General features: G+C 56.6%; 3 protein-coding genes across 3 annotated transcripts; 1 reads left to right on the top strand and 2 right to left on the bottom strand.

Annotated features, from left to right (window-relative positions):
* Positions 1-49: 49 nt before the first annotated feature.
* MGAT2 (alpha-1,6-mannosyl-glycoprotein 2-beta-N-acetylglucosaminyltransferase) lies at positions 50-2002 on the bottom strand. Its single transcript, XM_082762710.1, has one exon. The coding sequence runs from the start codon at positions 1940-1942 to the stop codon at positions 593-595; it is 1350 nt and encodes a 449-aa protein (XP_082618836.1). The 5' UTR covers positions 1943-2002; the 3' UTR covers positions 50-592.
* An 876-nt stretch (positions 2003-2878) lies between these two features.
* On the bottom strand, positions 2879-9866 carry LRR1 (leucine rich repeat protein 1). Its single transcript, XM_082762477.1, has 4 exons — positions 9658-9866; positions 9465-9563; positions 5188-5915; positions 2879-3318 (listed from the first exon to the last, which is right to left on the bottom strand). Exons 1-4 carry the CDS (start codon positions 9835-9837, stop codon positions 3057-3059), a joined length of 1269 nt encoding a protein of 422 aa, XP_082618603.1. The 5' UTR covers positions 9838-9866; the 3' UTR covers positions 2879-3056.
* Positions 9867-12025: 2159 nt separating this feature from the next.
* Positions 12026-12633, top strand: RPS29 (ribosomal protein S29). Its single transcript, XM_082762199.1, has 3 exons — positions 12026-12185; positions 12320-12419; positions 12508-12633. Exons 1-3 carry the CDS (start codon positions 12124-12126, stop codon positions 12514-12516), a joined length of 171 nt encoding a protein of 56 aa, XP_082618325.1. The 5' UTR covers positions 12026-12123; the 3' UTR covers positions 12517-12633.
* The last annotated feature ends 378 nt before the right edge of the window (positions 12634-13011 follow it).

Below are 13011 nucleotides of genomic sequence, written 5' to 3'. Positions count from 1 at the left end.
AGGTGACGTGATCAGTTTGGGATAATCAAGAACTTCTCAGGTATTACAAAACAACTGAATTTTATTTTGGCAGAACTAAAAAAATCGTATATATTTATCTACATTGTAGTAAAAACAATGATTTTTTTTCCTTGTTTTTCCTTCATATATTCATCAACACATCGCAAACCAACCGGGACGCAGGTACCGAGGGCCGCGGGGAGGCTCAGTCCGCTCGCTCCTCACCACGCGCTGCCCCTTCCACGCTGCACCGAGGGCACGTCGGAGGGAAAAGGAACGAAAACCACACGCTGTGAGCACCCGGAGAGATGCACTTAAATACGAGTTTTCTCCTCCTCCTCCCGGTAAGACGGCGACGGCCGCCTCCTGCGCACGGGTGTCGAGGCTGCTCCGAGCGGCCCAGCGGCAGCACGCCGCCCGTCTCCAAAGGCTGGTGGCCGGACATGAAAGATGACCATCGTGGGACGCCTTTGACAAGAACGTTTATTCATATTAAAGCAGAAACCAACCCATAAATGCTTTTATACATGTGTGTGCCTGTAAAAGACAGTATGGAGCAACTCAGAAAGAAAAAAGGCTGCGAGCGCGATCCTCACTGAAGTCTGCGGTAACTCTTACAGAGTTCGTGGTCCCGGATGTCCCCCCAGCCTCCGTTTTTCACGTGGGGGGACAGGGGTGCCATGGAGTACCTTTTACTGATACTCATGGCTTCGGGGAACAGGTACTGTCGGTTGCTGTTCAAGAGAGAGTCGATTTTGGCACTCTGGGTGGACGGTCTGCAGGATTTCTTGTGGTGCATGCCACAGTCCCCCGTGTGGAAAATCCTGGGGATTTCGGGGACCAGCACTTTCCAGAACTTTGGAAGACAGGAGACAGTCAAGTGCTGCAGGGTCCAGTCCCAGTTGTAGTCGTCGTAGGTGCAGAAGGCGTCCGTGCACTCGATGAGCTTCTGGTAGGTGTCTCTGCCGAAGGCCATGCCCATGTTGTGCTCGGTGGACTTCCACGTCTTCATCTCCACCTTGTCGGCGCGCCCGGCGAAGCTGCCGCGCACGGGGCTGTAGGTGCCCAGCGAGACGATCTGGCACTCGGGGCACTCCCTCTCGCGCAGCGCCCACAGCTTCTTGAGGACGTGGTAGAAGTCGGGCGCCAGGTAGTGGTCCTCCTCCAGGAAGACCACGGGCCCGGCGTGCTCGCGCAGCGCCCGCACCCGCTCCCAGACGAAGTGCAGCTTCCACCACCAGTGGTGCTTGGTCTGCGAGAAGCGGGCCTCGCGGTAGTGCCCGAAGGAGTCGGGGTACTCGGCGTTGATGCAGCCCAGCCGCAGGGCCGCCGCCTTGCCCACGTCGCGGGGGCAGTCGCGGGGGTCGTGGCCGGGGAACTCGCGGGGGTAGAGCTGGATGCTGAAGGGGAAGAAGACCTGCAGCACCGGGCAGAAGTCCACGCCGGCCGCCAGCCGGTTCAGCTCCTCGGCCCACAGGTCGTGGCTCAGCACCAGCAGCACGTTCTCCACGCCCGCCGCCCTCCGCAGCGACTCCAGCAGCAGCCGCAGGTGCTCGGCGCGATCGTGCACCTGCACCACCAGCACCACGTCGGCGGCACCGACACCGGCACCGGCACCACCGGGAGCCCGCACGGGGAAGCGCCCCGCGTTGCTCAGCGGCTGGTCGAAGTTCAGCCGGTAAACGAGCGAGCGGTAGCTCCGCGTCCCGTTCTCGGCCAGCACCGGGACGAGCTGGGGAGCGGCCGAGGCCGAGGCGTTGGCGGCGGGGCGGCGAGGCGGCGGCGGGGGAGGCGGCGGCGGCGGCTGCTCGCTCGCCCGCGGCGGTTCCCCGGTGCCGCCCCGCTGCTGCCTCCGCCGCCCTCCGCTCCACAGCACCAGCGCGCAGGCCGCCAGCGCCAGCGCCAGCAGCAGCACCTTGCGCTTGTAGATCCGCAGCCTCATCCTCCAACGCCTCCCGCCGCCGGCGGCCGCCGCCGCCGCCGCCGCCGCTGCTCCCGCCGGCCGCGCGCGCCGCCGCCGCCGCCCCCCGCGCCCACGTCGCCGCCCGCCATAGGGCGCCCGGCCGGGCCCGCCGCCGGAGCCTCCTCATTGGCCGCCGCCGGCGCCATTTGCTGAGCCGCTTCCGCCGGGGGGAGGCACCGGGAGCGGCACCGGGAGCGGAGGGCACAGAGCGCGCGGGGAGAGGGGGACGCGGTGCCCGGAGCCCCGTGGGGAGCTTGGGGTTGGGGTTGGGGTTGGGGTTGGGGTTGGGGTTGGGGGGGGGTGAGGAGCAGCCACGGGGCAGTCCCCGGTACTGGACAGCCCCGTCCCGGTCACCCCGGTCCTGGACATCCCAGACTCGGGACACCTCCGGTCCTGGACACCCCCACCCCGGTCACCCCGGACCCGGGACACCCCTGGTCCCGGACACCCTGGTCCTGGACATCCCGGACCTGGACACCCCAAACCCGGGACACCTGCGGTCCCGGTCACCCCCATCCCAGTCACCCTGGACCCGGGACACCTCTGGTCCTGGACACCCCCAGTCCCAGGACACCCCGGACCTAAGACACCCCCGGTCCTGGACACCCCCATCCCAGTCACCCCGGTACCAGACACCCTGGTCCTGGACATCCCAGTCCTGGGACACCCCCATCCCGGTCACCCCAATCTCGGACATCCCAGACCTGAGACACCCCGGTCCAGGTCACCCCCATCCCAGCCACCCCTGGTCCCGGACACCCTGGTCCTGGACACCCCGGACCCGGGACACCCCCATCCCGGTCACCCCTGGTCCCGGTCACCCTGGACCCGGGATACCCTGGTCCTGGACACCCCAAAGTTCCTCCAGGGAGCCCTGGCTCCAGCACAAGCACACGGCCACCCTGAGGGTTGATGCTCAGCACCTTTTTATTCCCAGCACAGAAATCCCGGGGTGCAGCCGCAGCTGCTCCCTCCCCGCCAGGCTGACCCCTGCGGCACCCAAGCGGGCGGGAGGCGAGCTCGGAACCGGGTGGGAGGTGAGCAGCGAGCGCCCCGGCACGGGACGGAGCCCCCCGGGTGAGCCCCTGCCCCGTCAGTAGTCGCAGCTGCCCTGCAGGTAGGTGTCGTCCAGGAACTCGGAGTAGCAGTCCAGAGAGCAGAAGTAGCAGACGATGGGCGCTTCGGTGCCTCCCATGTTGTCCACCAGGACCACGGTGTGAGCGACGTGGTGCAGGTTCATGGTCACCGTGATCTGGATGAAGCTGCTCAGGCAGGCGCCGCCGCACTGGCACGTCTTGGCCACCTCCAGGTCTTCGCAGAGGTGAGAGGGGAGGAGGTGGCAACCGTAAGGGAGTCTGTGGGGCGAGAGGAGCGAGCGCGAGTTCAGTGCACGATCCATCAGCCACCTCCAACAGAAACACCCTTCCCAGATCTAAAATGTGCAACCACGTCCCTGAGTACCACGGATCTGACCTCCGGAAAATGCTCCAAGAAGAGCAGGGAATTCCCAGAGGTCACAGCAGCCTGCGTGGCAGTGCCAGGGAACTGGACAGAGAGAGAATTAAAAAGAGGATTCGGGAGGAAACGGGTGAGTGTGCTGCTGCTCTTTTCCTCCATCGCATCACTGACATTCGATGACGAGAACAAGAACTGCTGCTGCTTAAATCCGCAGCCGAGCGGCAGTGTTTGGGGTAGAGCACGAGGAATTTCCCCGCAGTGCTTTGTTACCTGCCAGCTGCGGACAGCACCGTGCCCTGCTGTCACTGGAGACCCGCAGCACAGGAGTGACTCACAGCCAGGCTACACCTACACACCCCCCGTGCCTTCTCCCTGCCATCACTCACATAGCTGAGGCTCCTGTGGTTCTGTTTTTGTCACCGTCTCAATTTCAGGACTTCCTTTGCTCTGATCAGGGCGCTCACAATCCCAGCTCTGGTGCTTGCTGAGAATGCCACCGTGAGGATTGATTTCCAAGCGTTTGCTTTTGTGCCTTCTCTCCGTTTTCCTCCCTTCACAAGGTTTTTACAGCTTATCATCGCTCCCATTTCTTGCTCTGTGTTAATGGCAGACAAGGTCTGGGGCATTTGTGTGTGTGTGGGTGAGGGGAGCCCCTCATCTTACCCAGACTCCCGGAGCAGAAAGCAGAAATTGCAGAACCCCGGCAGTTTATGTAAGGAAGCGTGGAGTTTGCACCCTGTTAACATCTCCAAGGTCAGGAGTGCCTGCGATTTGCACCTGAGCGCTCGGTTGCTCAGCTCATTTCCAGGGCGTGCCCTGCATGCCTGTGGACACCTTTAGCACTGACCTGTGAGCAATTAACCCGGGACTGTGGGGCACTCCCCGTCCCCAAGGCAGGAATTGGCAAGGAACGCAATTACGAGGCCTTCCCGGCTGTCTCTCACCCCCTTCCCGTACCCGTGACTCTCTTCCATCTTCTTGCTCCTTTTTCCACCCAGAAAAACGAGGTGGGAGCAGCACCAGATGGCACCGGAAAAATCACAGGCAGAGGCACGTGGGCGAGCGGAGAGGAGCAAACCCTGTCACCAGCAGCAGCCTGACGAGGGTGACGTTGACCTGGTGTTAAATGGTTTTAAAGCTACCCCTGAACTGGGCTTCTCTGCCTAATGGGGCCCAGCCGTCCTGCAGCACCTTGCTAACACCTCTCGGCTCGTGCTGGGTGCTGTTTGAAGCAGTCTGATCCACCTCTGTAGCTCCATGGTGTGTGTGGAGGGCAGCTCTTGCCAGCACTGATCTCACAAGGGCTCACGGACCTCCCACAGGGCTCCAATGCACTTCGGTGTCAGCACAAGGTGAAGGGTAACTGTTTGAGAGCACTTTCCAAGCCAGAGCCCAACACAAAACATGATCTGTGGCACAAAACCCACTGTGCTGTAAGCTCCTAACTCTAAAGAGCTGGTCCAGGCCTACAGGGCTGATTCTCCTTCCCCGTGGTTGGGCAAGAATATTCCCTTACGGTGCCCCCACTTTGTGGATAAAAAACATTTCATCTACAGCTTTCCCCAAATGCTTCCCAGTCACCGCTTTGCTACAGGGACCTGCGTTACCCTGTATAATAACGGGATTAAACTGCAAGTGGGATTCAAAGCAGCTCCAACTTCGTGAAGAGCAGCTGCCACTAACAGGAAAAAACAAATCAGGGAAATTTAGGCTTGACAGCTTTGAGACAGAGTAGGCGAACTGCGTGCCCACCGTGCTGCTCTTACCTGTAATTTACGGTAGCTCTCGCGGCACACTCTAATAAAGTCAATGGTATTTTCAGCTGTATGTTGGGAACAAGAGGGTTAGGCTGCTCAAAAGGGTTCCCAAAGAGATCCAGGCTCTCAAGACAGAGTTTCCTAAAATCACTGGGCAAGAAAGGAAGTTTGTTTCGAGCTGCCGACAGAAAGCGCAGATGATCTAACTGGCCGATCTTGAATGGCAACCTAATCAGCTCGTTGTCATCCAGCTTCAAATTAACAAGTTCTCGCAGCTGGCAGAACTGAATGGGCAGTGCTTTAATTTTGTTTTGGCTGAGGTCCAAGCACTGGAGAGACTTCTGAAGGGTGGAGGTGCACAGGGCACTGCTGAAGGTCTCCAGGTGATTGTCGTGCAGGTTGAGCTCCTGAAGGAAGACCAGGTCACCGATGGTGGCCGGCAGCTGCTTAATGTGGTTATGGCTCAGGTCGAGTTTTCGGAGCTTCTTCAAGCAGAGCACGCGCGTGTCGATCCGAGCGAGTTTGCAGTACGAGGCCTGGAGATGCTCGAGGGAATAAGGGAAGTTCTTGGTGAGCGGGTAGTCCCTTTTGGAAGTTATGATCATTTTTGTTTTAGGCTTCTCCACTTCTGAAGTCTTCGCTGGTACCAGAGCTGAGAGCGGGAGAGCGCTGATGTTGGTCCCTTGGTGAGCCAGTCTCACGGCTGAAAGGAAATTCTTTAAATTGCTGGCATTTGCCTGCAGAAAAACACAAGCGTGGAATCACAAGTTTATTATTCTTGCACTTATCTGTGCCACAACTTTCTGAACTATTTTGTGCACGTATCAGGAGACACTAACTCAGCAGGGAGTAGAACTGGGAAGGGAAACAATTCAGGCTTGTTTGGTTCATGTGCTGTTTGCAGGGTTTAAGAACAAACGGCAGGCAGTCTGAACGAGCAGTTACGACCTCCCTGAACAATCCAGATCGAACAAACCGTGGTGTTACTCAGAAAAGGAACAAAGCACAGGCCTCACAGCTGAATGCAACGTACAGAAAAAGAGCCCGACGCGCCGGGATGTTCCTAACCTGCAACATGACAAAAGGGCAGTCAATGAAAACACAAAGAGGCAAAGCAGAGACCTAAAGGCTGAAGCATTTACTTCTGAAAGCTGCTAAGGGTGGAAGCTGAGGTTGAATTTGATGTAAAGCAAGGTGGAAAGCTTCACGGCAGGTTAAGTGAGTGCTTCTGGCCACAGGCAGCACTGCTTGGCTGTGCCAGCATCAAACGAGAGGATAATTATTCGCAGCCCTTTTTGCAAATAAGCTACCCAGGAAATTCTAAAGTTAAAAAATGATGCACGTGTACAGCCCCGATTCATCTCATTCACTGCAGGAAAGAACAAACGTGTGAGTTTGTTCTTGGAAAATGTCTTAGAAACATCCCAGCTGCAACCTGCTCGTGCCTTGAGACCCCACTTGTGCACCTGAAGTCTCCCGTGCAGCACAACAGAATGATGATCCCAGAGACTTCTGGATGTTCACGTGATACAAATAAAGGCAAAAAAGGTCAAACGCATTTGACTGCATTGCTAACCTAATTATTGGTCTTCTTAATTATCCCATGCACATCTGTTCTCTTAACTCCCGGTGTGAAATCCTCCAGAGATGGGGAAATTGCACAGCAAAAGCCTTTGTTATCCAGGACTGCCCACACCCGTTATCTCTTTAGCCAATCTAAAACATTTAGCTGTGTGACTCCCCCTAATTACAGGGGCATTTGTCACATTTCCAAGTAGCTAAATACATTCAAAAGTCTGGGTCTGGAGGACTTCTTCTTAGAGACCCAAGTTAAATTATAATTACATCTTAGAATGAAGTTGCAGGCAGTAACTCTTTGCTCTTGAAGTGTGAGACACGACAGATACCTGATTTTTGTAGCCAAATTCTCTAGGATGTCTAGGATAAGTTTACACCATTAATGTGACTTGAAAATAAGAGTACTTTGTGTTCCGGATCCTTAAAATGCATTTCCACTCTAATACCTACATAAAAGCAATGTATCTGTAAACCTGTAAGAATATGTTGAGAAAAATTCTAAGACAAACGTGGAAAAAAAGCGAAGAATTAGCTGGAAGCGCTCAGGAAGCAATTTTCTGCCACAAGTCTGAACTCTTGACCACAGAAAAGACGTTGGAAAACTAAATTAATTTGCTCTGCCTTAAAGGTCCAGAGTTAAACGAAAGATGACGAGGCAATCTGAGATTACACAGATTTCAGACCTTGCATGCAGAGCAGCAGGCACAGGCCTGCTGAAGGGAAAAATAAACAAACAAACAAACCAACAAAGCACAGTGACTTTAGTGCTTTTGCTCCCGGGTTAAATGCTCCAGACTGATGTTTCTCAACTTAGTTTTTGCTGGGGCTGAACACAGCAAATCACAGCACCTGGCAGAGCACAAAGAGTGCGGGTTACGCTGTAGTTGTATGCAGTCAGCACAGTCGTACCTGGAAATTTCTTGTTCTACAAAGCTTTTGTCTGTCGTGAGAGTTCAGAAGCCTTTCTGTAATAAAATTATAAATGACTAACAGAAATAGAAAAGAATAGAAACAGAAAAATAACCAATCATCTTAAACTGGGTTTCCAGATTCAGCGCATTTAAGGAGGGACATACAGAATCACTGGCTTTGGAAGAATTTAGTGTATTTTTTCCTGGAGCTTGACAGTATGAAGGTGAGCCTTGTGTACAACACGAGAAGCAAGGATCTAACTTCCTTGGAGCAACTGTGATCAGCTTTGTACAAGGTCAAAATTCCAACTCCTGCTTCATTAGATTCTGTGGAGACATTCTTTTCAGCCAAACAACATCATTATCATAAAGAAAACAACAGATTTAGTTCTTAGTGAAATTATTCCCTGCACTGGCATGCAGTTTTCTTACAGGCCCTATAAATGCTCTAAATTAGGTCTTGCAGCACTAAGACACTGGACTTCTCCTTGCTGGTTTTATACCACTAGTAGATCTTCCACCAGGCCTGCTGTTGTACCTTCGTTCTGAGAAACTTTCCGACTTTTCACACTGCAGTAGAAATGCTCAGAGGATGTAAAACAAGAATGTTTTAGATCTAATGCAACGTGCATGACTTTTTTTGCTGCACACATTTGCTTTCGACAAAGAAAACTTAATATTATTGAATTTAGGTAAGTACTGCTTATATTTGACCCTGCAATGTGAACCACTCTCCTTATCAGACTGAGGCTGCTTTCTGTACCACCATGGCCTTCACTCCCACACAAAGTATTTCCAGATCATTGTACCACCATGCCTCTTGCTGAAAAATCTCAGGCTACCACAACTATACTCAGACTTATATTCACTCGTTGGTCACAATCGCAGTAAAACAAGTGCTTTTTCTTTCCAGGAAGCCACAGTCCCAAGTGTGGACTCATTTACCTGGCTTCTCAGGCAGACCCTGCAGCCTGCCCTGAGCTCTGCTCAACTCTGGTAAGATTGGGGGCCGTGCCTGCTGGAGCTGCAGTTTGGACAGACCCCATGCCTCTCACCTCAGCCTCTCTGAGAAAATATTCTACTTGGGAGAAAGAAGCTTAACCAGTGATGATTATTGCTGCTCAGTACAACACCATGAAGTTATTGACTGATCTCCTTCAGGTCAAAAGACCACAGCTGAAACAGAAAGAATGATTTTCCAAGTAATAAATCAATACGTTTTGCTTTTATTTACACAGCCTAACTCCAAGGTTTTGAAGATCTGTCCCGCTTTCCTTTTCTATGAGGGTACCAAAGATTAGAGGAACAGCCACATAAAAAAAATAACAGCACAGATACTAAATGCTAACGTGGTGTTTTTGGAGGGTGGGTTCAGCATCAATAAAAACATGTTTACATCTTCCAGGTGCCCCTTGAACTGGCCCTGGACACATCCCTGAGTTCTGGTTTCAGCTTGGCACTGAGGCCTGGCGGTGACCTGCCGAATGTGTCCCAGCTTGGGGACAGCAGCGGGCACACTGTGTGCCCCCAACATGAGCACGTTTTTTAATCAGTTTTAATCAGTTTTTAATCAGAAAGAGTTTGGCAATGCCCTGCTTCATAGGACCTACAGCCCAAGAAGTGGGATGAGGCAGGTGAAAGGCTTCTCTCAGAGTAAAGGGACGAGACCTGACAGGGAGAGGGGGCATTTCTCCCACAGGGGCAGAAGGAAGGAGGCTCAGGGCACAGCTTCTCGGGGCTGGGGACCCGGTGCTGCCCCTTTTTCCCCAGCAGGGTCCGTGCCCGTCCCGCACCCACCTTGCTGAGGCAGATATCCACAGCAGGCTCCCGGAGCCGCAGGGTGGCTTTGCCCTCCTCCACGAAGCGGGTGAAGCACCGCTCGACGTTCTCCTGCACCTGCAGGGGGGAGGACGAAAATTAGAAAATCTGAAGGGCGAGGGGATCGAGGGAAGGGAAAGGGACCGAGGGGAGCCGTCCCCGAGCCCCGCACCTTGTAGCGAGCGCCGGCCCGGTCCCTGGCCGTGCACACCATGAGGTAAACGGAGCCGCCCCCAGCCCCGCCGGGCGGGCGACCCAGCGACAGCAGCGCCCTGGTGGCACGGCCCCGGCCCCGCAGCCCGCAGGAGGGCAGGAGGCGGCTGAGCACCTCCACATCGCACTGCAGCCGCATCGCTGCCCAGCCCCGGCACGGCGGGCGGAAAGGGCTCGAGGGCGGGAAGGGAAAAGGGAGGAAAGGGAGGGACGAGGAGGGACGGGGGAGGGAGGGAGGGAGGTGATGGAGGCGGCGGGAGCGGGCGCCGCCTGCGGGTGGCGGCCGGAGAGGCAGGGGGGAGAGGGGGGAGATGGAGGGGGGTGAGGGGATGTGGGGTGAGTTGGGGGTGTGAGGGGATGTGGGGGTGTGAGGGGATATGGGGGGAATTGGGGGTGTGAGGGGATATGGGGGGAATTGAGGGTGTGAGGGGATATGGGGGAGCTGGGGGTATGGAGGGTGTGAGGGGACATGGGAGGAATTGGGGGTGTGAGGGGTCATGGATGGAGCAGGGGATGAGGTGGGTGTGAGGGGAGACGGGACTGAGAATATGGCAGGTATGAGGAGGTGTGGAGGAGTTGAGGGGACAGGGGGTGTGAGGGGACATGGGGGAGCTGGGTGCATAGAGGGTGTGAGGGGACTTGGACGGAGCTGGGGACGTGGTGGGTGTGAGGGGACACAGGGAGCTGAGGGGTATGAAGAGGTAGGGGGGAGCTGGGGGCATGGTGAGTGTGAGGGGACATGGAGAGAACTGAGGGGTGTGAGGGGACATGGGGGAGCTGGGTTCACAGTGACTGTGGTGGGACGTGGATGGAGCAGGGGATGTGGTGGGTGTAAGGGGAGATGGGGAACTGAGGACATGGCAGGTGTGAGGGGATGCAGAGGGGCAGGGACACAGGGGGTGTGAGGGGACATGGAGGGAACTGGGGACCTGGGACATGTGAGGGGAGATGGGAACAGAGGACATGGTGGGTGTGAGGGGGTGTGGGGGGAGCTGGGGACATGGTAGGTGTGAGGGGACATTGAGGGGACATGGAGCAAACGGGTGTGAGGGGACAGGGGTGAGCTGGGGGCATGGTGAGTGTGATGGGACGTGGATAGAGCAGGGGACATAGCAGGTGTGAAGGGATACAGGGGACTAAACATGGCAGGTGTGAGGGCACATGGGGGAGCTGGGCGGTGTGAGAGGACACGGGTGAGCTGGGGGCATGGAGGGTGTGAGGGGACTTGGGTGGTGCAGGGGACATGGTGGGAACTGGGGATGTCAGGGGATGTGGGGGAGCTGGGTTCATAGTGTGTGTGAAGGGACACGGATGGAACAGGGGACATGGCAGGTGTGAGGGGACAAGTATGAGGTGGGTTCATAGCGGGTGTGAGGGGACTTTGATGGGGCTGGGGACATGGCAAGTGTGAGGGGACACAGAGGGAGCTGGGGGCATGGTGTGAGGGGACATGGAGGGAACTGAGGACATGCTGGGTGTAAGGGCAGATGGGGACATTAGGTGCGAGGGGACATTAAGGAGCTGAGGACATGGGTGTGGGTGCCATGCCCCATAGATTTCTGCCCTGCAGTGACAGCAGAGACATCACCCAGTGACAAAGCGAAGGGACAGATAACTACCTCCGGGCTTCCTCCCCCAAACTAGGGTCTGGGGGTGTGCGGAGGGACTCGTGTGCCCACAAAAATCACTCAACCGCCTGCCACCTTCACTCTGGTGGCGGCTCCGGCTCCCTAAACAACAGGAGACTCGCGATGAAGAATTTTTTTCCCTCAGATTTCCACAACCCGGCACCCGCAGGAGGCGCTGCGGAGCGGGCGGCGGCGCTGCCACATCCGCGCCCCGCCAGCAGGAGGCGGTGTGGGCACCGCGGCTCGGGGGGCTCCCGGCAGCTTTTTGGGGGCTCCTGGGGCAAAATAGTGCTAGGGGGAGGCAGCAAAAGGAGCCCGCGTCTCTCTGTGTTGCCCAGGCTACGCTGCAGTGGCTATTCACAGGCGCGATCCCGCTACTGACCGGCACGGGAGTTTTGACCTGCTCCGTTTCCGACCTGGGCCGGTTCACCCCTCCTTAGGCAACCTGGTGTGCCCCGGCTCCCCGGGGCTCACCATATTGATGCCGGCCTTAGCGCGGACGCCCGCTCGGCATAGCGCACTGCAGCCCAGAACTCCTGGGCTCAAGCGATTCGACGGGCTCAGCCTCCCAAGCAGCTGGGACTACAGGCGTGCGCCACCGCGCCCGGCCACCGCTGCCCCGCGCCAGCGCTACTCCACTCCTCCTGCCGCTGACGTCACGGCCGCCGCCATTTCGTGAGGGCGGGAGCTGAGGGGAGGGGAGGGGAGAGGTGCACGCCGGGAGGCGGCGCGGGGTTGATTAAGGCAGGCGCCCGCCGCCATCTTCCTCTCGGTCAGGCGGCGGCGCGGCGGGCAGCATGGGGCACCAGCAGCTCTACTGGAGCCACCCCAGGAAGTTCGGGCAGGGCTCGCGGTCCTGGTTAGAGCGCTTCCATGGGGGGTTGGGGGCTTCAGGCTCATCTATCCGCCCCCCTTCATCCCTTTATACCCCCCCTCTCCGCCGCCATTACGCGCCCTGACCGCTTCCCCCCCCTCTCTGTTTTCTCCTCACAGCCGCGTGTGCTCCAACCGCCACGGCCTGATCCGTAAGTACGGGCTGAACATGTGCCGGCAGTGCTTCCGACAGTACGCCAAGGACATCGGCTTCATCAAGGTGAGCGCTGGGGCTGGGTGGACAGGGGAATGTGTTTTTTCTTTTTTTTTTTTTGCTTATGCCTCACGTCTTTCTCGTCCTCTCGCAGCTGGATTGAGCGCTGGGAGGATGAGGCTGTCGACGGATGCTCCTGCGGCCTTACCCGGGCCTCCCTGATCCACCTGCAGCATCTCAGCGTGGCTTTGCTCAATAAATGGTTTCCCCGCCAATCTGATGTGTGTGTAGCTGCTTTTTGTGACAGTTCTTATGCCTCGTGTTCTGTTACCGGGTCTCTTCTGGAGGAGTGGGTACTGTAATGGGGACAGGCCTGTATGAACCTGCGCTGGTGTCCCGACTTTACCCCCACAAAGCCATGCGGTCTCAAGAGTGCTGATGCTCCTGCCTCTGAGCCCTGAGGCAGCAGCCTGCCTGCTCTTAGCTGCTTAGTGACTCCCTCTGCCATTTTACTCCTAAATCTATGGGCTTTTTAGGTAGTGCACCACTGGTCTGGGCTGGTACGTTTGTCCTCTTACATGTAATATGAATCCTAACATTTCCCCTGTCTAGCTAATTTGGAGGTGGAGTGCTGAACTTTAGTCATGCAAATACTACT

Source organism: Aythya marila (genome assembly GCF_965140915.1).
Source record: "Aythya marila genome assembly, chromosome: 5".
Taxonomy (NCBI): Eukaryota; Metazoa; Chordata; class Aves; order Anseriformes; family Anatidae; genus Aythya; species Aythya marila.
The sequence above is the reverse complement of the archived record's forward strand: the minus strand, read 5'-3'. Positions and strand labels throughout refer to the sequence as shown.